This window comes from Chanos chanos, chromosome 10 (assembly GCF_902362185.1).
Source record: "Chanos chanos chromosome 10, fChaCha1.1, whole genome shotgun sequence".
Taxonomy (NCBI): domain Eukaryota; kingdom Metazoa; phylum Chordata; class Actinopteri; order Gonorynchiformes; family Chanidae; genus Chanos; species Chanos chanos.
Window position 1 is genome coordinate 3305589 of NC_044504.1, and position 25252 is coordinate 3330840.

Below are 25252 nucleotides of genomic sequence, written 5' to 3' on the forward strand. Positions count from 1 at the left end.
ACAATTTTTAAGCGTTAAAACTGGGTTGAAGCCAGGCAGATGACGAGGTGTCAGCATACACTCTACACCGCTGTCAACAGTGTTCTGTGGGCGGGAACACTGTCGTCTCAGAAAAGAGGCTCCTCCCATCAGGCTGGAGATGCATTGCCCTGACAGGTGATCATTCACAATGGCTTTGGGCTTACTGACCTTGTCCACTAAGGCCTTGAGTCGACTGAAACCACTCCCAAACTGAGCCAGGCTTTTTGAAACACTAGAACCTAAGTCAAGTCAAGTGAAGTCACTTTTATTTATATAGCACATTTAAAAACAACAGAATGGGGGTTGACCCAAAGTGTTCTCCAGTGGCGGCACCTGATGGTCTTTCCATCAGACTGCCAATATGACACCGTCTAAGCCGCCGTTCACTGTGAGACATTGGGAAGTTGAGCAGTTACAACACCGCTGAAGCGCCTACTAAAGGCACTCCTCAGCCAGACCCAGGTGAGGGAACCTGTCTGGCTTTTTTTTTTGTCAAATACCATCCCAAACATGATAGGCTGTTAACTGCATAATGTACTGCACATCTGACCTGAAGTGCCTGCTCTCTGTTAACTCCCCATCCCTCCTTTTCCTCAAGCGGTTTCCCGCTTTCCTCTGGAGGTTACGTTCATGTGTCGCCCTCAGCGCGGCCTGCTGCTGAGTCCCAGCCTCCTCTTAAAGATCAGGACATCAGTGACACAGCTGTGTGGCATTTTTTCACCAGTTCCCCTCACAGCTCTGTCTCACAGGCAAAACCCACAGACTGTGGGTCTTCATTATACAGGCAGGCTGTTTACTAAAACGCAAAGATAAATACTGTGACAAGATTGATTTCAAATCATTTCGTTTTAATGAGTCGATTTTTAATCTCTCAAAAATAGAATTCCGAAAAGCGGCAAAGGTCATTTATCTTGTGTCTGAAACATCATAAAAATGTTCTCAAAGATTAAAGTGCGATCTCGTCTGCTTTGTGAAGTTTTTGCCTCTTCTAATCGCCTACATTACTAAAACTGTTCAATGTATTTGAAGTGTATTTCACCCCTCCTACCTCTCACTAAGGCACATTTTGTGAATTTCAATGTTATGAAAAGCTTTATTGAAACATTTTTCAGTCAGACATGCAGGGAGAAACGGCCCGGAGAAGAGAAACCCTCTTGCGGTACAGCGACAAACAGAACCGGGTGTAATGAAGGAGGGGTCCAGCCCGGAGAGGTTACGAGTCCAGCTGACACAGCAGCGCCACGCCGCGCCGGATCCAGTGCTCCGCCGGCACGTCGGAGTTGAGCGTCATGGCGATGACGTAGTTGGTGGAGTGACCGGTGGTGGAGAGGGTCCCGCGGCGCTCGCTGGTTTTGTAGACGGGGGAGAGATAACACTGACGCTCGGGGATCTCCTGCCTCTTTATGGGCTTCAGCCAAATCTGCAGCCAGGGCCAGAGAGAAGGGGGAGGGGGAGGGAGAGGATCTGAATTCTGTGGCTTTTCATTTATCAAAGTCACTCTGACTCACGGGGTGTAGCTGCTTGTTAAAAAACTCCCATTAAGGGATATCATTTTGTCTTTTTCTTTTTCTTCCTTTTTTTTTTTTTTTTTTTTAAAGTCAAACATCAAAAGCTCTGTTACCACACGTTTCTTTGAGGCATGGCGTGTAAAAGCAAAAGAGAGAGCCAAAGTTACAAAGCGACAAACTCCAGACATTAGGAGGAACTTACAGCAAGAGTAAGAGCAGGTGCGGAGAAATCTCCTGAACAGAAGGAGCGTTAAAAGGAAAGAGGGAAAAGTGATTAAAAGTGGAGAAAAGAGGAAGGGTTGATTGAGTCGTCTAAAAGCGAGAGCAGATGAGAGATGCCGGCAGTCTAATGGAGAGAACAGGGATGAGTAATGCTCTTTATGAATAATATGATTTCAGATCTAATGTAATCAGAGGGGCCGGGGTACATAGTTTCACAGTCATCAAACGGTAAACAATGGCCCAGGTGATAAACAGAACCGGGTCCTCAGGAAACCTGTCTGCACTGAAACGACACTACAAAAAAAAAAAAAAAAGAAAGAAAGAAAACGAAAAGCTAAACCCACAGAATTATGCGAGTTATGGGAAGAACTGAACTCATTTGAATTAAATAAACAAAAAAATCCAGTGATGAATTTGCATTTCAAAGTTCTGGTAAGTCTCCACCATGCACAATAAACATATTTCATAAATAAGTTCTGCTCTTGTCAAAAGTCTTGGCGTTAAATTGCCCTGAAATGTCTGAATATTAAATAGCAACTTGTGCATAATTTATAGTCATCACATCAAATGTGTAAGGCAAAAACAAAAACAAAAACAAAAGATGTATCATTCAATCAGTCGTGTTTTGTCTCCTGACTCCATGTGAACCTGCCAGCAGCACTCTGTTTCAGTACCTCATCCAAACCACTAGTCATATATCACATGTATCTGTAATTACCACTCCTACTCTCCTCAAGATCAAACAAATCAGAGGAAATCAACTTTTGTGGTCTGTAAAATTGGTTTGCTTCACAAAAACGAAAAAACCTGTCCTACGACAGGACATCCAAACAGCCTGAGAGGGATGAGAAATGGTGGGATTTCTCTTTCGGATGCTCTGTGTTAGTCAGGGAGGCTTAAGGGGCCTTTTAAACATTGTGTTGAGATGAAAAGAGCTGCCTGGAGTGGAGCCTGTGATTCAGAATGTAGACGTAGCTAATCTCACAGAAAATTAATACAGAAATATAGACACTGAGATTCTCCCTCCAAACAGGTGCCGCACGGAAAAGGAGCACAACTGGGTTTCAGTGCGAGTGATATCACATCCATGGGGCCAAAACTATGAGACGTGCACTCGCCACAGATAAAGCAGGAGCAGATGTCTAACCAATGACACCACCAGTCTTAAATGCATACTTTCTTCACACATCCATTCTACACATCAAATCTTTATGAATTTTAAAGGCTTTGGTAAATCTGTTCCCCATCTGTCTCCAGAGAAGGCTACAAGTGGAGCTGAAAGCCTCAGAGCTGAGGGTTCTTTTTCCTTCATATTTTAGTTATGAAGCCACGCAGACAGAAGTCTTGTGAAAGGACTTCTCACTGATATGATGAGTTGTTCTCATTTCAGGAGCTTGTTCGAACCAGTCTTTGTTTGGAGCGTTTATATTACACGTCAAACAGGAGAGATTTAACACATTTAAATGTTATTTTGCAACCATCTTTTGATTTCTTTCTTCTATCGCAATAGCACGTCAGTTCTGGGGTTGACGCTGAAGTGGGGTCAGACTGGCAATCACGTACACACACACACACATTGTTAATGGGTACACTGAGACAACATACAGATGTGGTTTGTGAGTAACAGGGGGACAGGGGGACAGAACTCACCACTGGCATGGTGTCATGGAGGACTTTGGGGTAGGACTCTGCCAAGAGTTTAGTCTTCCTGTCCCAGCGTGCTCCATCCAAAAACAGACCATAGATATAAACACCTGACCCAGAGACAGAGAGAGAGAGAGAGACAGAGAGAGAGAAAGAGACAGACAGACAGAGAGAGAGAAAGAGAGAGAGAAAGAGAAAGAGAGAGAGAGAGAGAGTGGGGGATGTGAAAGAGAGAGAGAAAGACAGACAGAGACAGAGAGAGAGAGAGAAAGACAGACAGAGACAGAGAGAGAGAGAGAAAGACAGACAGAGACAGAGAGAGAGACACACAGAGAAAGAGAGCGAAAGAGTCAGAGAGACAGAGACAGAGAGAGAGAGAGAGAGAGAGAGAGAGAGAGACAGACAGACAGACAGACAGACAGAGACAGAGAGAGAGACACACAGAGAAAGAGAGCGAAAGAGTCAGAGAGACAGAGACAGAGAGAGAGAGAGAGAGACAGACAGACAGACAGAGACAGAGAGAGAGACACACAGAGAAAGAGAGCAAAAGAGTCAGAGAGACAGAGAGAGAGAGAGAGAGAGACAGACAGACAGACAGACAGACAGAGACAGAGAGAGAGAGCAACAGAGAGAGAGAGAGTAGGGGATGTGAAACAGAGAAAAGCCATTTTCAGATTCAGAGCTGCTCATCATGCTTGTCTACACTAAGACAAAAAAACACCAGTTCTCTCACAGATGTTCTCTTCCTGTATCGAGCCATAATACAAACAGGAGCTTATTCAATTGTGCACCAGCTAAAAGAGCTCTGGGAACTGCTCCTTCTGACAAACATCATGCCAACATTTCACCCTCTGTCGCTCAAACTCCGCCGTCTTTTGTCTAATAAACACGACGGGGGGGGGGGGGGGGGGGGGGGGCACTGTGAGAGGCAGTCGGTCTGCCGCGCCCCCCCCCCCTCTCGGGCCGGGCTCATCACGCACTGATGAAAGAGCAGTGGGAGTCTGATGTAAAAGAGGACTTTATACCACTGCCTTTGATTGATAGCCTCTGAACACAGTCAGGGGCTGATGGAGCTCAGTGGAGGCTTCTCTCTCTCGTTCTCTCACTCTCTCTCTCTCTCCCTGTCTCTCTCTGACACACACTCTCTCTCACCATCCTCGGGAGGTTTTTTGTACTCTTTGTCATCCATGACTTCGTAGTCGAAGCCTAACAGGTCGATGGGGATGGTATGTTTACGGGCGTAGTTCTGTTGGCCGCCTGTAAGAAAAGCCTGAGTGAAGAAGAAGCCAGACATCCAAAAAACTGCCGGCGTTCCACTGTCATACCAGGCCTGTGTGCGAGAGAAACACACACACACACACACACACACACACACACACACACACACACGTACACACATCAACACAACTGACATTTTCTCATATACAGATATATAAATAAAATGCAGGACTGTAGGAGATGTGTTTGTAATAGGACAGGGTCACTCACAGCACAGGGGTGGGTGTTTATATAAATGCACACCAATGTGTGTGTGTGTGTGTGTGTCTGAGCAGCTAAACATGTGCACACACAAACACACACACACACACATCCATATTTCTTGCTGTGAATCACATGATATTGCTATGTTCAGTGTTATACTCGTGCGTTGTGCAGAGTTCACAAAGCGTAAGGGACAGTCACAAGGCGAGAATGGGAATCTCCTGCTGTCTTGCTTGTCCCACCCTCAAGGCCACTCTAGCATCACTCCACTATGAACCGTGGGATGACTTTGTTAAAAGCAATGCCAGCAGGAGCTCTGCCCACAACGCAGATGATTTCATAGCGCGATATGAGAGGGCTGGCTCGTGGCCAGCTAGGTGCGGTCACCTGTAAAAACGCGAGTCTTTCTAAGAAGTCTCGGACGTAGGCTCCCAGGGGTTTGAGGCTGGGGTAAGATTTCTTCATCCACATGCCAGGAATACGACCCTTCAGAATACTGTTCACCACCTCCTCCAGCTCAGCTGACATCACCACCAGACCCTACCAGTGTAGAGAAATGAGTTTAGTATGTAACATACACGCACACGCGCACACACACACATACACACATACACACATGCACACACACACACACACACACACGCTTCTTCTTACAGTATTAGGATTTTCGTGAACTTGTCACATCGTTTCTTGAACATGATAATCAGATAAGGATGTGGTGGGTGCAACACTGGACTTGTCTGCTCTACACTGAACCTCAGCCAGAGAACTGATAGAGAGAGCAGGGAGAGAGCAGGAGAGGCTGCATTATGAGCACGCCCGGTTTGGACCACAGGCCCTGGATTTCAGCGTAGGGGGCGCAGCATGGGGTGGGGGCAGTCGAAAGGAAAGACAGAAAGAGGCAGAGATGAGTGACAGAGGAGAAAGAACGAGAGAGATGAGAAGTAGGAGGACAGAAGTGGGATAGAGAGAGCGTAAGAAAGAGAAGAGAAAGGACAGTGAGAGTTAGAGGAATAAAAGAGGAGAGAGAGAGAGACGTGCATGTGTGAGTGAACTGAGAGGTGCCTGGGAGCAGGAGTCAGGCGGAGATTAGAGGATTAGGGTGGGCTTCAGCGCTGGGCTGTGGAAATGAAAGCCGCTCTCTCTGATCGGGACGCAGCAGGTGGGGCTCTCCAAATCCAGAGAAGGATGGAGTCTAAGTGGGATTGGGCCTGTCACTCACACATGAGGGACTATTTCTGGGGCGGTGGGTGGGGGACTCATCCTGATTGGGTGCAGAGGCATTTAGGGGATACGCAGATACGCAGCTCTGAATCTGAACCATCATACGGGCCTCCCAGTCAGGCCTCCGGTCGGCCAGAACCCAGCTTTGCAGAGTCCTTACTTCAATGACATGTAAAATTGCATGTTCTTTTTTTCAAAGAGATATTTGTATGGACTAACATATCATTAACAGACGAGAGACAGAGAGGAGAACTGTGTATGAAATGCTTTCCAGAATAAGACTGACTTGATTGCCAAATCATGACACGCATGAAGGGTTGTTGTTTTGGCCCAGGCTGTGGTAACAGACAGCAGGTTGATGGCAGGGCCCGCTGTGATAAATGGGCGATGCCAGAGGAGTTGCTCACTGTGGATACATTTAAAGACGGACTGTACTGCGCTGGACCGGACCGGACCGGACTGCACTGGACCGGACTGTACTGCACTGGACCGGACTCGACTAGACTGCACTGGGTGCACTGGTGATGATGGGTGTGATGGGCCCCACCCTCAAAATGATCATCTTACCTCAAGCAATTCAACAGAATTTTTGAAATATGTCTGTACGCCCAATACAATAAATTTGCAAGCGGCTGCATGTTAATCTGGGCCTATTAGCCTAATGAGGTGGTCTAAAAAAGAACCCTGTGGTTGGCAGGTGTTTTATCCAATAATTATTAGTCTGTTTCAGCTGTGGGTACCTGCCAAAATGAATAAATGAATAAAAATGGGGGTGAAAATAAAATTACAGGTCTCTGTCAGCCCCTCAAATCAAACACCCATTTGCCTCTTATTAATGCAGTTCAGGTTAGTCTTTTCAACAGCAAAACCCACATCACAGAAGTGTTTCCTTAAATTAGGTCTTTCAAAGCAAATGTGTTCAGCAGGTGTTTCAATGATACAAACCAAAACAGGGTGGAAAAAAATCTAGAGGTCAGAGGTCAAAGTTCAGACGAGGCCCTTAATGCTCTTTGGTGAAGCTAGCAGACGAGGATGTTGTCTCAGATACATAAGGAAACACTCAGCAGAGAAAAGCATTTAAATGACAAGCCTTGGAGCTAGAGGAGAGCGCGCTAGCCCCTTCCTGCCGAGTCATGGCGTATGAATATTGATAAGCATTACATGTTCTTTGAGAGTTCAAACAAAAGCCTCCACACACAGAGAGAGTGGCTCTGTAAGGCCTCGAGTGGTGTGTTTTTCTTCCTGAAGCTGGGTGCATTTGGATCCCATTAAGACTGGTATGAGTAATACAGTTGGCTGGAGCAGATGGATGAACATAAGTGCGTGTGCACACACGCAGACCGAGTGTGGCAGTCAGATACCTAGCATGTGAGATACCTATGGTCTTCTCACTTAAGACTCACAGAGGGTCACGGTCTGGGCTGACGCCCATCTCCCCTTAATCTTAACTCACTCAGTTCACATGGGTTCACACAGTCATGAACGGTTCCCACTCCTGTTCCACTCTGAACGGGTCTTTGAACACACCTGTGTTTCTGACCCGGCCCAGCAGTGAGCCTGTGGGTTCTGCTCTCACCTTAATGGCCTTCTGGATGTTGATGCAGGAGTCTCGGACGGTCTGGAGGAGCTTGTTGAAGCGGCCCATCTCCTGGACCAGTACCGTGTTCATGCTCTGGTTGTAGCTGGTGGGGAACTTGCGCATGGCCGCCTCCGTGTCAAAGTCCCGCGGAAGCTTGCTCAGGACGTCGGCCGCCACCTCGTAGACCATGTCGTCGGAGGATTTGGCATCGCCCCCTGACGAGCGGGACTGAACACGAGGGTCACAGTCAGATGTGTTGGGATGAACTCACATCACTTTAACCTCAGCAACCATTATTCTATGGTAAAACAGTTTCCTACACACATAATATGCATCATACATTTAAAGCCCTACAATCGGGTTTTTCTGAAGGACTTTGTGACATTGTGACAGAACAGAATATGGTACATAATTTTAGCTCTGCCAAATGTAGTGTTACAGTACACACTCCTGTCAGAGACTGATACACTGCCTCCTCTCACTTCTCTCTGTTTGGTCTCACTTTTTTCTGGGCCATTTTTGTCAAACTGCCAGCTCACAACTGCCTCTCTTCTACATTTCTCTTACCACTTGAAATTCAGCGTTAGCGACTTGAAGCTCTCTCCTTCTGTTTCTTGTTTACTATAAATAACTGACCTTGGAGTTGAAGTCCTCGACTATGCAGTCACAACCCTTTATGAATTTACTCAGTGATCTCTTTTCCTGAATTTTAAGTACTATCCTCTACTTAATACTGGATGTCCCTCACGTCTGTGTCTGATCCTCCACTTACTGTTAGCTCTCCCTAAAAACACACACACACACACACACACACACACACACACACACACACACACACACACATACACACACAAAAACAAGCGTTGATCAGGAGTAGATCAATACATGTGTAGGTTTGGCCCTGACTTTTGCCCATTTGTTGTGGCTTATTGCAGTGTGACTCTACACTGTCCTGGGATAGCTTTGCCCCAATTCCATGGCAGTAGATAATCATTAGACAGCACAGGGGGTCCGGTAAGGATGACAGATAGCTGGGAGAGCACTCTCGGGGCGGCCTGTGGAGCTCATGCAGATAAATGGGGTTGAGGGAATGGCTGCAGACCAAAATTCATCGCCGAGCAACTTATTAATCTTCGTTAACCAGATAAATATGATTCAAGAGCTTAGCCTCACTAAGTTTTAATTGCATCTTCTTTAATTCGAATCAGTACACACAATTTCTTTCTTTTTTTTTTTTTTTTCTTACAGTTTAATCATTTTAAATATTAAAGGTTTATGAACAATCTCATGTAGGGCAGCAGTAGAATGAGCTTGGTTTTGCATTCTCATTGTCTTACTCTTAACCGGTTAGTCAATGTTCTTACAGAAATACATTTCCACCGCACAGTTAATCTTAATCTGCGAGGGTTACAGCCGAGCGCTACGTCCTGGCAATTACGTTTGTCTGTGTGTGGAAATGTGCACTGCATGCGGTCTGTTTACAGTTTGCATTAAAAACCACAATCAGTCTGAGAAGGCAGCTCTTTAAGAGCCGAATAGTTATTTACCTGCTGTTCCAAATCCTTATTTTATTTCTCTCTCACTGAGCCGAGGACATAGGCCGCAGTGAATTCACCAAGATACAACAACCAACCCAGCTTTTAATGCACATCACGTTTTCACATTACTCAAACAGACCTGGCATTGCAGACAATGTTCTACTTTCCTGTCGGGCTGATTTGTAAAATGAGTCATATCCAGTAAGAGTGTAAACTAACCTCTGTCTATATGAGCACCAACAGAGAGACGCATTGTCTGTATCTGTATTCAGCTTTGACACACATAGTATTGATGAGGTCTGTCTTTATTGGTTATTGACAGTGTCAGTCTCTTTCTGGTGAGCACACTGTAACAACCAATGTGTCCAATGAGAGTGGATTCCACGGCTGGGGCTTTAGACCTCTATGTCTTTAAACCCATGATATACAGATATCATTAAATCGATATGAAAGTGGTTTATTGTTGATTTAAGATGTTCACAGCTTTTTACATTTCAACAGTAGGTATTAACAACTGCAGTCATCTCCAGCCCAGAAACACTTGAGGCACAGTTTTATTATTATTATTATTATTATTATTATTATTATTATTATTATTATGAAGACAGATGAGAAATCTGACATACACGTTTGAACATGCACTACTGCTCTTGCCAGTACATTTTAATCTGCAGACTGAGAATTGTGTGAATAATTTTAGACTTATTTCATATCACCCTCCAAAAGAAGTGAATACCCTGATGCTAATATTGACTATGTGACTTTCATTAGCAGAGAGAGCCTGTTAATACTGAAGTCGTTTGGTGTAAACACTGACGAGCTGTAATGGACTCTCAGCAGGGAGGAGGACGAGGAGAGAGTGTGTGCGGGTATGGGCTTTTTTTTTTTTTTTTTATTTCGGGGATGAGTCATGGGGAATAATGTCCCAGTCACTTTGAGAGTGGAGTGACACCCCTAAAGTTAAGTAGTCTAGTCCATCACTCATGCCTTTTTCCCAATGGGCCCTGCACATGGTGGTCTCTGGTGCAGTGTATTTGTTGCTAAAGTTCTTGTAACAAAGTTCTTGTAACCAGTCTAGAACTACCGAGTGGTTCTTACAGCCACTCTTCAGCCTGTTGTCCGTCACAGGGGGGCTCTGGACAGGGCCTCTCATGCACCACGGGATGTCATCTGATTGGGGCAGATTTGTTTTTTTAGGCCCAGAGGGACCACAGGTCTGTGATTTAAACTGTTTGACTGTGGCTTTTGTTGTTTTTCTTAGCGTATGACTGCGTCTTTGAATTTTCAAACGTCTAAACGTGTTCTGTAAATATGCATCGTACCATCTCTGTGCGGGGGGAGGGGAGGGCCTTGCGAACGGCCCCTGACATCAGTGCCTTTAGCAGACAGACAAAGACTTGAGTTCAGTAAGTCCAGTGGATATACTGGCTTCAGTACCTGAGTGAGGAGGATACTGTTAAACAGAAGCTGCGTCTCCACCTGGTCCTTGGTGATGTCAGCGTTGGCGTTCATGCCGAAGATCTCGGGCGAGGGGTACAGCGGCAGGGTCTTGGTGTACTCGATATAGCTGTTATACTGAAAGCAGAGAACCGCGGATTTAAATGCGGCACCAGAACCTCCAGGCTGCACAGACACTAAGCGATGTCATATGCTTAAAAGACCATACCCCTGTGAGATTGCTGACATTTATAATAATGACTATGCAAATGAAATTTCATGAATAAAAGATTTGGAAAGAAAATGCCAAATAAAATTGTGCATAGATTATACATGGGCTCACAAATAAATTAAACAGGCCCTACTGGCTGCGACCCGCTGAGCTTGGTTATTAAACTTATATGCCATTATGATTTCACAAGTCTTAAAACAGACTGCCCGTGCATATTTTTAAGAAAATTTGTGCATTTTCTTTCCCTCAGTAAGGTCAACAGTCTAAAAACAAGTGGAAAAACTAGGTTCGGACGCACAAATCAAAATGGTAATTAAGATTAGCCAAATGCAAATGGCGAAATCAAAGCTTGACTTTTAATGTAAACAATAATTTGTTTTAAATGTCCATTGACTGGGTGATTACTTCTAATGAATGATTTATTCCTGGCGACCAGGCATCAGACTGAATGGCATATGAATAATGTTTGCTTAAAATGAAAAGTGTAAAAAGTCTGACTCTGGGCAATTTGAGTTCTCCGGGGACTTGTTTGGGTTTTTTTTTTGTTTGTTTTGTGTGTGTGTGCGTGAGTGTGTGTTTGTGTGTGTGTGTGTGTGTGTGTGCGTGAGTGTGTGTGTGTGTGTGTGTGTGCGCGAGTGTGTGTGTGTGTGTGTGTGTGTGTGTGTGTGTGTGTGTGTGTGTACGAGTGTGTGTATACGTGTGTGTGTGTGTGTGCGCGGCCTTACGTCTCCCTCTGGGGGGGCGTAGTACAGGCCACTGGGGTCAAACTTGTACTGGGGGTCTTGGATGATCTGGGGCGTGTAGAAGATGGAGAGGATGGTGCGGAGTGTCCTGCGGTCCCAGTCGTCGGTCACGCGGCCGCCGTAGTTACACTCGCCCGTCATGTAGCGTATGGCGTCAAACGGCACCTCCTGCAACAAAATGACGCCATTATATGACTTTCAGACTATTTTCACAGAGGGAACACAGCCGTCTGACCAGAGACAATTAGAATAGATCAGGAACTTTCTCAATAGGAGTCATTTTCAATCTCAGCGTTTTCCCCTCACTCAACATATGTCTGATAATGTCAGCTAATCAGTAAACGGTTCAGCAGACTCTAAAGTGCTATTCTGTGGAGGAGTATACATTTCAGATGGCTGAGAGTACTTAAGGAGAACTTTAGTGAACACTGACATTACGCACAAGCTTTAATACGATTTCAGGCAACGTTTTATTTGTCCACAAGTTGTAATGATTGATTTCTAGGTGTGATAACCATTCTAATGCAGTACTTAAGGTTTAGGATTAGGCTGAACTAAGCTGAACAGTCTCTGTTGTAATAAAGAATTACCCCTCAAAGGTGATACATTTTTGTCCTGTCAGTACGACATTTTACATCAAATCTCAAATAGAGTCGGCAGTATTCCAGTTATCAGTCTATTCAGTGGGACCTGTATTTTCAGTTAGGTCACTTGACATTCATGATACCTTTTCAGGGATGACAGTCAATCTGGACTGATTTATCCTCTGTAACGTACACATATACCGAATAAAGAAGCGAACACATTCCCAAACGTGAAAAAGCCCACGCTAAGCTTCAATAAAATGGTAAAATGACATTTAGAAATTCTAATCTTTCCAAGGGTTGGCTATATCCCTGGCTTTACATGTTTATTACGTTACTGTCGCCTTTTGAGAAGAGAAATGTATTGTGTATCCCCTTAGATCCCAGACAGTGAAAAAAAAAAGACCCTGACCTCTATTTGCTTCGACGTACAACAAAGGCTGTTTTCATTAAGTGTGCTGGTGACACACAGACGTTCAATATAACGATCGGCGAGAGGCGATGAGAGGTGTGCATGTGGAGACGGCTCGGACGCTGACATTTCTGTCGGAAATTTCCCTTGCTAATGCGACAAGCCAATGCTTGGCTTCTGGGTGCACGTGTGTGTGTGTGTGTGTGTGTGTGCGTGTGTTGGAAATGTCAGTGGATTGAGAGAAGCTCTTGATCAGTTTACAAGGTCCTCGTTTTGAACAGGAGGTTGGGGAAAGTAGGAGGATGCCAGGAAATGTCAAAATCCCCCTTTTTAAATCCACTTCATGAAAGGAATGCTCGAGTGTATAAAAATAAACCTGCTGACAAGCTCCGCGCGTGTGCATGTTACATGAATAATGGCCCACACAAAACCAAAGTGTAAATACACACAGAATGTCCCAGCAATAAATATCTGATGAACTGTAACTGAAAAATGAAAAGGTGTCCTCGTGATTTGTATTTATGTATGTGTGTGTGTCAGCACATGCGTGTGAAGAGAAGAGAAGAGAAGAGAAGAGAAGAGAAGAGAAGAGAAGAGAAGAGAAGAGAAGAGAAAGAATAACAGGATGTAGTGACCCTGCAGAGAAGTGCGTTGAAAGACGGTGCCTTTAATGAGGTGCAGCCCTCTGACAAATGTGTGTGCAGCGTTAGAGCACTGACCTCATACTGGTCCAGAAACATGTGGAGCTGCTGGACAGATATGCGCAGGTCAGTCTCATTAAACTCGTACGGAATATTCCAGCCCAGGGGACCAAACTTTCTCCTCTCCTGAGTGAGGGCATGGAAGAAACACAGCCCGTACAGCAGCTTCTTAAACACGGGCTGAAAACACACACACACACACACACACGTTGACATCCTCATTAGAAGGATAAAAAGTGATTTTCTCTCTGTGTGTCCCCTAAAGAAAACCCTTTCCATTACTATGAGACTCAATGAGTACTTTTGATTTTTGACCCAAACCGTGTTAAACTATTTTTAAAAAATCAACAACTAATCAAATGATGTCTTGGGGCACGACCAGGCCTTCCTTTGTCCGCACTACACACTGCTCAGAAGTTGTCCATGTGCCGGCCAGGGGCCCTAAGACATGCCTGAGAATATGGTTTATAGTGAACACGTCTTGCTCTCCTAGCTGTTCAATCCTGTTAAACGAACAACACAAATATCTGCTCATCATCCTGTTGTCACCGCTCTGCATGGACAAAAACAGGTCAGTGAAATATACATTTCTGTCAATCATTTTCCTGTTTTCAAACTGTGCAGTTACCATCAACACCAAAACAGTCATCTTGTTCTACAGTGTATGACAGGAAAGATGTACAAGATCGCCCCCCCCCTCCCCATCTCTGGAGCCGACTGACAGTATACAGAGTGACTGGAGAACAGTCTTCGGCCGGTGCATGTATCTATGTTGGGTGTATATAGTGTTATTCATGTATACTTATTCATGTTATGTTATGTCTATGTTAGGTGTACACTGTGGTTTTGGTGTATATAGTGTTATTCATGTATACTTATTCATGTTCTGTTATGTCTATGTTAGGTGTACACTGTGGTTCTGGTGTATATAGTGTTATTCATGTATACTTACTCATGTTCTGTTATGTCTATGTTAGGTGTACACTGTGGTTCTGGTGTATATAGTGTTATTCATGTATACTTATTCATGTTCTGTTATGTCTATGTTAGGTGTACACTGTGGTTCTGGTGTATATAGTGTTATTCATGTATACTTATTCATGTTCTGTTATGTCTATGTTAGGTGTACACTGTGGTTCTGGTGTATATAGTGTTATTCATGTATACTTATTCATGTTCTGTTATGTCTATGTTAGGTGTACACTGTGGTTCTGGTGTATATAGTGTTATTCATGTATACTTATTCATGTTCTGTTATGTCTATGTTAGGTGTACACTGTGGTTCTGGTGTATATAGTGTTATTCATGTATACTTATTCATGTTATGTTATGTCTATGTTAGGTGTACACTGTGGTTCTGGTGTATATAGTGTTATTCATGTATACTTATTCATGTTATGTTATGTCTATGTTAGGTGTACACTGTGGTTTTGGGGGGTACATCGTGGTGATGGAATCATGTGCGAGGCTTTGTGTGACCGTGACAACAAATCACCTTGTAAAAGGACAACAAAGAAACTGTCTATCTATCTATCTGTCTGTCTGTCTGTCTGTCTGTGTATGCATGTATGTATGTATGTATGTATGTATCTATCTATCTATCTGTCTATGTATGTATGTATGTATGTATGTATCTATCTAGAGCCACGGAGTATTGATATCACCCCCTCAGCCACATCTATCACCACGGCAACCATAATCCACTCCAGACACATCACCCATCACTTTCATTAACCCCTCTCTCTGGTTGTGTAAAAATAAAAAAAAAACTGTATCTGTTACAGTGAGAGGTAAAACCACCTGAACTGTCACATATCATAGCCAACAGCCCTGCTGCCGATGCGGCAAATACAACCCCCCTGACTCACTGGCTTGGAGCTGCTGCCAAAAAACTCCTGGTCGCAGATGGGGTCCATGAGGAAGGAGCGTATGATGTTAGAGCGAAGCCCTTTGGGAGCCTCGTTGGTCATCTTCACGCCGTTCTGCAGCACGGCCACGGGGAAACTGGGCGACGGGTAACTGGTGAGCCACAGCCGGAACTCTGGGTGGGTCGTGTCAGGGTTCAACTCCTGGATGATGGACAGGTACAACATACCATCACACTGAGAGCAGTATTAGATGTACAGGTATAATACACTGTCATGTTGGGAACCGGTTTAGATCTACAGGTATATAAGTCACACTGGGAACGGTTTTATAAATACAGGTAGACCAAATGCACTCACTGGTGTCAGTATCAGATGCACGGGTATACCACACATTCATACTGGTAACAGTATTAGAACAGTGAGAACCAGCATAAACATCCACTGCTGTGAAGTGGATTCATTTGGCGTATGGGAGCCCATCATTTTCACGGTTAAAGGTGAAGGCACATTTGCAGTGGAGTGTTTGACAGAGAGATTGTGATAACGAAAGCTGTGGTTATTAGATATTTGCTCTTTAAGTGACTTTTCAACCGAAGACACAAACGGTGATGACGGAAAACACCGTCGTTCATTTCCATACCACTGAATTCCATTATCACTCCGAACAGCCGAAAGCAATCCACAACATTGTGTGATAAAAAAAAAAAAAGAAAAAAAGAAGAAGAAAAAAATGAATGTGTGAAATAAACAGCCACGCGCAATAATGAAGAGAACAGTTTGCTCTCATTACAGTTCTTCTGGAACATTCTCATTCACTCTCACACACACACACACACACACACCTCACAGACTCGCTCCAGGGTGGACATCCAGGAGGTGGCCAGGTGGCAGTTTTGCAGCACTACCCAGGTGCCCTCCTTCACCCCCGTCTCAATCATCTTCATGGCGATGGGACCCTGGCCTTGGCCCAGAGACAGAGAAGTCAGCTTGTTCCCCGTGAAGCCCTGCAGCAGCGGCAGCCAATCAGAGCGCGTCAAAGCCACGCCCGCTCAAATGGGCGCAAGTTTGTCTCACACACTTTATGTCTGCCACTGGGTTAGCGAAGGCTAACTGCATAATCATTTTATTATCCTCAGTGTCAGAATGAAGAAAACAGTTTCACATTATTGTTACGGAAGTAAAAGGAGATAATGATTCTGGTTCAGGTTTGGTCTTCACCTGCTCGTCCCCAAACTTCAGCAGTGCGGCCATGGGGTCGGAGCCTGGAGACAGGATGAAAATGAGGGGGGCGCAGCAGTGACTGTCCCCAAACGCTTTGCCGAGGTTAAATGGGGGCACTTCAATGAACTGCTGCCCAAGGCTGTTAGATACAAACTCCTGTACCATAGGAATAACCTGAAAACACAACAGTCAAAGAGAATATAGGAAGATCTGGAGAAATATTCAATCTGAGCAGAAAAAAGTTCATATATATGAACATATAAATATATGTTTATGTATGAATGTATACACATATATAGATTCTTTATGTTTATAAGTTCATGTAGCTTTTTTTGTCCTGTCTCCCATTTAATAAAAGTTCTGGTAAAGACTGAAAACTGGCTTAACAAGCACACTTGCATTACTGTGTGTGTGCGTGTGTGTGTGTGAGTGAGTGTGTGCGTGTAAATGTTTACTGACCCATTATAGAGTAGGTAGGGCCATGCCGTGAGAGTTTACTGCTGATGTGAGGAGGGTGTGGAGAGTATAACAGAGTCTAACCTTGTCTGGTCTCAGGCAGCGAATCATCAACATCCTCTGGAATGGGCCTAACCTTTCCTCCCACTCCCCAGGGAAACGGCTGTGATGAGGATCCTGAAAACCAAAAAACTCTTTTTGCTTTTGTTCCTTTCGTTTTAATGTAAATATGATCCTAAATCAGAAGTCTCCTCAGGGAGAGAGAGAGAGTGAGAGAGAGAGAGAGAGAGAGAGAGAGAGAGAAGAGGCGAGTGTGTATGCGTGTAAGCGAGTGTATGCGTGTGTGAGAGAGTGCACGCGTGTGTGTGTGAGTTGTCTCAGGTCAACATTACCTTGCTGTCGTACACCTCCCTCCAGCCGTCTTTCAGACGTGCCATGTCCTTCCTCAGGCCGCTGAATTCCTCCATCTCGTCCAGCCGACAGATCTCGTCCCAGGATTTTTTGGGCAGCCATGTGCAGGGGTTAGAATGAGGGTTATCCAGCCCCACTCCGCCTGTCAGGAGGAATCGCCACTCATTTTCATCCACCTGAGGTTAGAGAGCAAATGGGTCAGGCTGAGAGGCCAGGGTTGTACGGTGAGGACCACTGAATGGCCTGCGCGCTGTAACACTTTACCGATGACAAAAGGTTATTCACCAACTGAAAGTGACTTTACATCCATAAAGGATTTAAAGTCCTGGTCCTTACACAATAAATGCCATTTGGTTGCACTGACACAACATGACTCCTAAAATATAACTGAGTATCTGATTAGTATTTGATCTACCTTAACTGACAAACAGTCAGTTGTACACTAAGACGTCAGCTAAGATGAAGGTCATGCAGGCCTGACCTAAATGAATGACTAAAGGTGTAAAGGTACTTAAATGAAGGACTAAAGGTGTGAAGGTACTTAAAGTGGACTAGAGATGTAAAGGTACTTAAATGAAGGACTAGCGGTGTAGAGGTACTTAAATGAAGGACTTGAGGTGTAGAGGTATTTAAATGAAGGACTAGAGATGTAAAGGTACTTAAATGAAGGACTAGAGGTGTAAAGGTACTTAAATGAAGGACTAGAGATGTAAAGGTACTTAAATGAAGGACTAGAGGTGTAGAGGTACTTAATTGAAGGACTAGAGGTGTAGAGGTACTTAATTGAAGGACTAGAGGTGTAGAGGTACTTAAATGAAGGACTAGAGGTGTAGAGGTATTTAAATGAAGGACTAGAGATGTAAAGGTACTTAAATGAAGGACTAGAGGTGTAAAGGTACTTAAATGAAGGACTAGAGATGTAAAGGTACTTAAATGAAGGACTAGAGGTGTAGAGGTACTTAACTGAAGGACTAAAGGGGTAGAGGTACTCACCAGTTTGTCATGCTTAAGCAGGTTGACCGTAAGACAAAACGAGAAGAGCAGCTTGTCCTTCTCAAAGAGCGAACGACAAACGTTGACGTAAAGTGAGTACGTGAAATGATCCCTCAGAATCTGTAATCTGGACACCAGAGAGAGCGCAATATTAGTGATGACAAGGTAACAGATACTTTCTTCGTTTTTTTTTTCCCTCTCTTTTTTTTGAAAAACATGTTTATCTGTAAAACTAAATATCCCATAGCCAGAGGACATGTTACTTGGGGAACCTGGGTTTGAATTATCACTTCATTTAGAAGGCGTTCTAACTGTACCGGCTTTATGAGGGAATGCATTCATTATGACGCCCGGCTGAGGCGAGTGATGAAAGGACGACGTATATACGGAGACATTATTTCATTTGTGTCTGAATATGTATGTCTATATCATTACCATACTGGCAGCTCACTCTGTCTAATATATTCAAGCCATTAACAAAAGATGAATGATTATTTGAAGTCGCCCATGTAGCTTTCAACAGTGCACATTCATTTCTCGGTTCACTCTAAATTACCGCACTGTGGCGTTTGGAAAAGATGACACAGAAGCACCGCTGATAAATCCAACATTGTGGCATGTCATTTTGTTCAAATGATTATTGTCAGCGCTCCATATTTTTTGTGTGTGTGTGTGTGTGTGTGTGTGTTGGTGTTTTCACGTCCATTTTCCACTCTCACTATCTATTGTGTTGATTTATATGGGAGTTTAAAGAGTGACTCTAGTCTTTCAATCAGAGACCTTACAAAGGAAAAAATGAAATCATTATTGCCATACATTCCATTACGACTCTGTATGGAGAACCTCCTACTTGTTTTGTTAGGTTAATAATACTGAGCTCTGTGTGTGTGTGTGTGTGTGCGCGTGTTTTAATGTAACGGCGCATTGACATTCTGTTACTGTTTCATTTGTATTCATTACAGGGGGAACAGGTCCCTGAGGTTTGTCTGAAAGTGCCTATTGCTATCCGTCCCAAGTTCTCGGCCGGGTTAATTAGGCGACTTGGTTACATCCGCGGGGATGTTAATCATGCTGCATCTCTTCATGAAAAGCAAACAAAGGGGTTACAATGGCCTGAGAAAATAAGCAAGCTTATATTTTGATTTCACTGGTTCAGAGAGACTGTGACACCTTTTGGACAAACAGACCATGTATGTTGAATACATGCTCTATGAAAATATGCTATCCATGCTCTCAGGTAAAGACGATGAACTCCTGGATACCAGAGATAAAAATACTACAAAAAACATCTATTTTACCGTTCTGTCACTCAAAATCTCTTATCCAAAGCAACTGTGCGAATGAAATGAATAAATGTAAATGAATAGACACACACAGATACAGACACACACACACACACACACACACGTTACAGAGGTACATGAAATTTGAATTCATTTATGTGAACAATGATGATGATGACTTAGCTGACGAGATTAGACACCCACTATAACTCCTACATCAAATGAATATAGTCATTTCTTATCAGCTAATGGTCTTGTCAGTGTTTGATTCACAGGGGGACTTTACTACTGATATCTGAAAACCTGGCTTACCCCTGTACTTCTGTCACATTTGACATGATCTCTAGTAGTGTTGTGCTGCATCGAGTACGGTTGTGCTGTGTTGAGTAGTGTTGTGTTGCGTTGAGTAGTGTTGTGTTGTGTTGAGTAGTGTTGTGTTGCATTGAGTAGTGTTGTGTTGAGTAGTGTTGTGTTGTGTTGAGTAGTGTTGTGCTGCGTTGAGTAGTGTTGTGTTGAGTAGTGTTGTGTTGCGTTGAGTAGTGTTGTGTTGTGTTGAGTAGTGTTGTGCTGCGTTGAGTAGTGTTGTGTTACGTGGGTTAGTGTTGTGTTGTGTTGAGTAGTGCTGTGCAGCGTTGCGTAGTGTTGTGTTGCGTGGGGTAGTGTTGTGTTGAGTTGAGTAGTGTTGTGTTGCGTTCTGTAGTGTTGTGTTGAGTTGAGTAGTGTTGTGCGGTGTTGAGTAGTGTTGTGTTGCGTGGAGTAGTGTTGTGTTGAGTTGTGTTGTGCGGCGTTGAGTAGTGTTGTGTTGTGTTGAGTAGTGTTGTGTTGCATTGAGTAGTGTTGTGATGCGTTGAGTAGTGTTGTGTTGCATTGAGTAGTGTTGTGCTGTGTTGAGTAGTGTTGTGCAGCGTTGAGTAGTGTAGTGTTGTGTTGAGTAGTGTTGTGATGCCTTGAGTAGTTTTGTGTTGAGTTGAGTAGTGTTTTGATGTGTTGAGTAGTTTTGTGTTGAGTTGAGTAGTGTTGTGATGCGTTGAGTAGTGTTGTGCGGCGTTGAGTAGTGTTGTGTTGTGTTGAGTAGTGTTGTGCGGTGTTGAGTAGTGTAGTGTTGTGTTGAGTAGTGTTGTGTTGCGTTGAGTAGTGTTGTGTTGTGTGGGGTAGTGTTGTGTTGTGTTGAGTAGAGTTGTGCGGCGTTGAGTAATGTTGTGTTGCGTTGAGTAGTGTTGTGCTGCATTGAGTAGTGTTGTGTTGTGTTGAGTAGTGTTGTACTGAGTTGAGTAGTGTTGTGCGGCGTTGAGTAGTGTTGTGTTGTGTTGAGTTGTGTTGTGCGGCGTTGAGTAGTGTTGTGTTGAGTTGAGTAGTGTTGTGCTGCGTTGAGTAGTGTTGTGCTGCGTTGAGTAGTGTTGTGTTACGTGGGGTAGTGTTGTGTTGAGTTGTGCGGCGTTGAGTAGTGTTGTGTTACGTGGGGTAGTGTTGTGTTGTGTTGAGTAGTGCTTTGCGGCGTGGAGTAGCGTTGTGTTGCGTGGGGTAGTGTTGTGTTGAGTTGAGTAGTGTTGTGTTGCGTTGAGTAGTGTTGTGTTGAGTTGAGTAGCGTTGTGTTGCGTTGAGTAGTGTCATGCGGTGTTGAGTAGTGTTGTGTTGAGTTGAGTAGTGTTGTGTTGCGTTGAGTAGTTTTGTGTTGAGTTGAGTAGTGTTGTGTTGCGTTGAGTAGTGTTGTGTTGCGTTGAGTAGTGTCATGCGGTGTTGAGTAGTGTTGTGCTGAATTTGGATTCTCTTCAATCACACAACCTCTACCTCCACCCATGACTTTGACAACAAGTTTTGTTTTGTTTGTTTTTTTTCAATGATATGATGTACTCATTTCAATTAAATGGATTAACTGCACATAGAGCAAGCTGTGATCGTACAGACAAAAGAAAAAAAAACATGATCATGGACAATTATTAAAACTTTTAAGAAAATTCATCTATATACATCCAGTGACCACATAAATAAATGAATGCCTGTAAATTAATATGATCCCTGTAATGGTACCTGTAGTAATTTCATACATGTGCAATAATGACTGTTAATACCATATTTCACCAGCTGTCAGATACCTCTGATCAAGAACATCACTCTTGTCTGAGTTGTCGATGGAGAGGATGAAGAGGTTGATAAACCAGGTGAGTGAGTACTGGTACATGGGCTCTATGTTGGCCAGGTCAGCGATGGAGAAGAACAGAATGGCTGAGTGGACGGCTATGGGTGTGTAGCCCATCCGCGTCTCGTCGATCTTCACCTCCGTCTCCTCGGCAACAGCCTGTTTCTCTGAAATCTCGTTGGCCAGCACCTTGGAAGAGGACAGAATCTGAACTGCCGTCTCATCTTCCAGGATGTTGCCCTCAGAAGAGGAGAGCACCTCCAGGATCTTGTCTTCAATCTCCTTCAGCTGTCTAAAAATCAAAGGTAAAACCTTACAGGTCTTGTTTTCAGACATGGCAATAATTTGTTCACCAGGCCACCAACGACAACAACCGCCGCTGAAACGAAGTCTCTAAAAGGGGGCGTTACCTTTTGTTCTCAGCTCCCTGTAGAATCAGGGCCTGCTTCTCCTCCTCCAGGTCTGGCCTTTCTCGGGCCACCACAATCCCCAGCAGCTGGTCCTGCATCCCCTCTGGAGTGATCATGAAGTTAAGCAGCGTGACCTGAGGACCCGGGGACAAGCAGGGAACAGCAGCTAAGAGAGCCCCACAAAACTACTGCACTGGTCGTTACGAGAGCTCCCGATCTAGAAAACCGGACTTTTATGCAAAATTAAAAGTGGCTACGGTTTCCATCAGCCGACCGAAATGTCCATGAATTCACATTACCTTCAGTGTTTGAGGGGGACAAATGCCCAGATGAATGCTGTGCACTACTGTGAATCATGTTGCTATTTCCATTTAAAAATCTGCCTTGTTGTAGCCGGCTTGGCTTACCATCATGAGCTCCTCAGCAAGAGCTAGAGCTCCTCTGTTTCAAATGGAAATGAACAAGACCTAACGCACAGCAGACGCAGGGACGAGGTGCAGTCAAATAGAACAGAGCACTCACCAAAAAAAAAAAAAAAAGAAAAGACAACTACCGCAGTCTCCTTCAATGGCCGCCAGTAAAAGGTTCAAAACAAGAGAAACCACGACTAATGCCCTATTTCAAAAATGCCATTTTGCCTTTATGAGAGACATTCTGAATCCTCCCCCCCCCTCCATTTTGCCTTTATGAGAGACATTCTGAATCCCCCCCCCTGGCCACTTGGTGGGAGACCATTAAATATTAGTGCTATTGTGATAGAAGATGACTGTTACAGGTTAGGAGTAGCAGGCATCACTGCTGAGGGGGACTGACTTTTCACTCAAGCCCTGTTAAGCACTGCAGTGTTCATTCATGTTGGTGTGATGATAAGCAGTTGCAGCCTCTGCTTTTGAAGGCAGAAGTAACATAAAAGAGAATTCAAAGAACTCTGAATATACTTGTGACTGGCAAAGTCATACTGCAGGATCTTCACTGAATGCTTGTCAGTGTGGATGGCAGCAAAATTGCAGTTGGGCAACGTGTAATTTGAATATTTACAGAGCAAATTCTGTGATAATTCAGTGGATACTGATGCTCCATAGAATAGAGCAGAGAGGCTCATTTTTTCTCAATGTTTTAATGAATAGTTCAGTCTGACTCATATTAAAAAGAGTTTTTATCATTATGACATAGCAGTGCATGTGTCTTATTGAACTAAGCCTACAGCTGTTTGTTACAACATGTAAATGTGAGGCTCATTAGACAGACAGACACACACACACACACACACCTGTCTCAGGCAGCTGCGCTTTGCCATTTTAGACATGAGCATCAACAATTAAACCAGTGAAGTGAATAAACATTACCCAAGTGAGGTAGCTACAGCAACACTTTACAACTGCCGATCAGCCATACATCACCGCAAGCTTGACTAAAAGTTAAGACACAACAAGCCATTAGCCAAGAGAGCCTGTGGCCATAGACACACCGCATTTGTTTTCTGGATAGTGGAGAAAAAAGAAAAGAAAAGCAGAATGTGTGTGTGAAGAGTTGGGTTAGGATAACCACTTACCCATGTCTGTTACAAACACTGCATTAAGTCTCATTGGATAATCTTTTATCCAGATGAAAAGGTACGCTCCAGCATCTGCCTTCTTTTATTCTTAATGATATATATATACATTTTCAAACCATCCATTGTCCTTCTACGTTTTGTAGCAATGCATAATTGAGTGATTTTAAGGTTTATTGCTGAGTACAATTTTTTATAACATGTTCACAACAGGGGGTCCATTTGTGCTATTTTTTACCGCCAGTTTGTCAGTGACTCATCTGTCATCTTTGTACTGCAAATAGAAAAATGAAATGAAGAATAATAATGTGTGTGTGAGAGAGAATGTGTGAGTGTAAATGTGTGTGTGTGTGTGTGAGTGTGTGTGTGTGTGTGTGTGTGTGTGTGTGTGAAATCCCACCTTGACTGATGTCTCTGGTAGATAATGGGGGTTGCGAAGCTTGGTGGTGATGTAGAAGCGGAAGTCTGGGGCGTACTCTATAGTGGAGTCTCCCAGACGGATACAGATGCTGCCTCCTTGTTTGAAGGTCTGCTTCAACAACAAGGGCTCTAGAATGGGGTCCAGCTCCTCTCCAACATTCTCCAGCAACACTGACGGCCAGACAGTCAGACAAGAGAAACACTCAGTCATTTTTAATTCATGAAGATTAACACAAATTATTATCAACGCTATGTTGTAATCGAGTCGTTTTTTTTTATGGAACACAGGGTAAAAGCGGACCGCGACTTTACACCCTAACAAACAAGACAACCGAAAAAAAACAAGTTCTGAAGCGGCGCTTAAGCAGGTAACACTTTGGGACAGAGTGGAGACAACAAAAACAGCGCAGCAAAGACAAAAGCCCATGGCCAGTGGAGAGGCACACCAATGTGGATTACAGTTCCCTCTGATGATGTGTAAGGACCTGACGACTCTTTGAAACTGTGTCCCTAAGCTGCACTACTACTTCTCGTCTTCAGAACAGAGACAGTCTGTCTCACTTTGATGTTCTGATATTTTACAAGATCTCTCTCTCTCTCTCTCTCTCTCACACACTAACAATTTCACTCACGCCAGGAGAAGGAGCTAAGTGTTGAGATACCCTGTTCATATTTTGGACGGATTCATGGGCAATACGGTGATTCATAATTACAGCTAATTACTGCTGGCAGACCAAAGTATCTGTCTGAGGCAGTGAGGTAAGCAGGCAAACAGGAGGTGTATGCAATTCACAGTCAGGGCGCAATCTTAAAGCCATAAGGGAAGCGTTCGAACAAAAACGACAGTGACAAACGCGTCAGCCGGCCCACGCCAGCTGACTACGACGCTTCACAAGGGAAAAACTGACACAGCACAGTAAATAAACACAGCTTGGTCTCTCCGGTTAGATTACCTGCTACGTTCACTTGTTGGGTTTGTCTCCCACTTCTGGGCCATCCATAAGGGAGATGACACACACACACACAAAAAAAAATTACACTGACACAATGCTTTTAGGCAATGTGTTTTTTTTTCTTTCTTTCTTTCTTTCTTTTTTTTTTTTCATAAATGAGTCAATCAAGTCGCAAAGGGGAGAGTGAGGGGGACATCTGAGTCTTCGTATTTGTCAAACGC

General features: G+C 44.0%; 1 protein-coding gene across 1 annotated transcript in view; it reads right to left on the bottom strand.

Moving 5' to 3' along the window:
- Positions 1–1234: 1234 nt before the first annotated feature.
- Positions 1235–25252, bottom strand: part of dnah7 (dynein, axonemal, heavy chain 7) — a 69671-nt gene continuing 45653 nt past the window's right edge. Inside the window, exons 48-64 of the mRNA XM_030786563.1 lie at positions 24059–24249; positions 22107–22240; positions 21653–21988; positions 18277–18403; positions 17265–17459; positions 16957–17049; positions 16414–16590; positions 16038–16199; positions 15196–15396; positions 13346–13507; positions 11613–11798; positions 10656–10793; positions 7678–7908; positions 5265–5417; positions 4548–4725; positions 3402–3505; positions 1235–1441 (exon numbers count right to left, since the gene is read on the bottom strand). Of these exons, the coding sequence (XP_030642423.1) occupies positions 1235–1441; positions 3402–3505; positions 4548–4725; positions 5265–5417; positions 7678–7908; positions 10656–10793; positions 11613–11798; positions 13346–13507; positions 15196–15396; positions 16038–16199; positions 16414–16590; positions 16957–17049; positions 17265–17459; positions 18277–18403; positions 21653–21988; positions 22107–22240; positions 24059–24249 (2975 nt within the window). The remainder of the gene's footprint in view (positions 1442–3401; positions 3506–4547; positions 4726–5264; positions 5418–7677; positions 7909–10655; positions 10794–11612; positions 11799–13345; positions 13508–15195; positions 15397–16037; positions 16200–16413; positions 16591–16956; positions 17050–17264; positions 17460–18276; positions 18404–21652; positions 21989–22106; positions 22241–24058; positions 24250–25252) is intronic.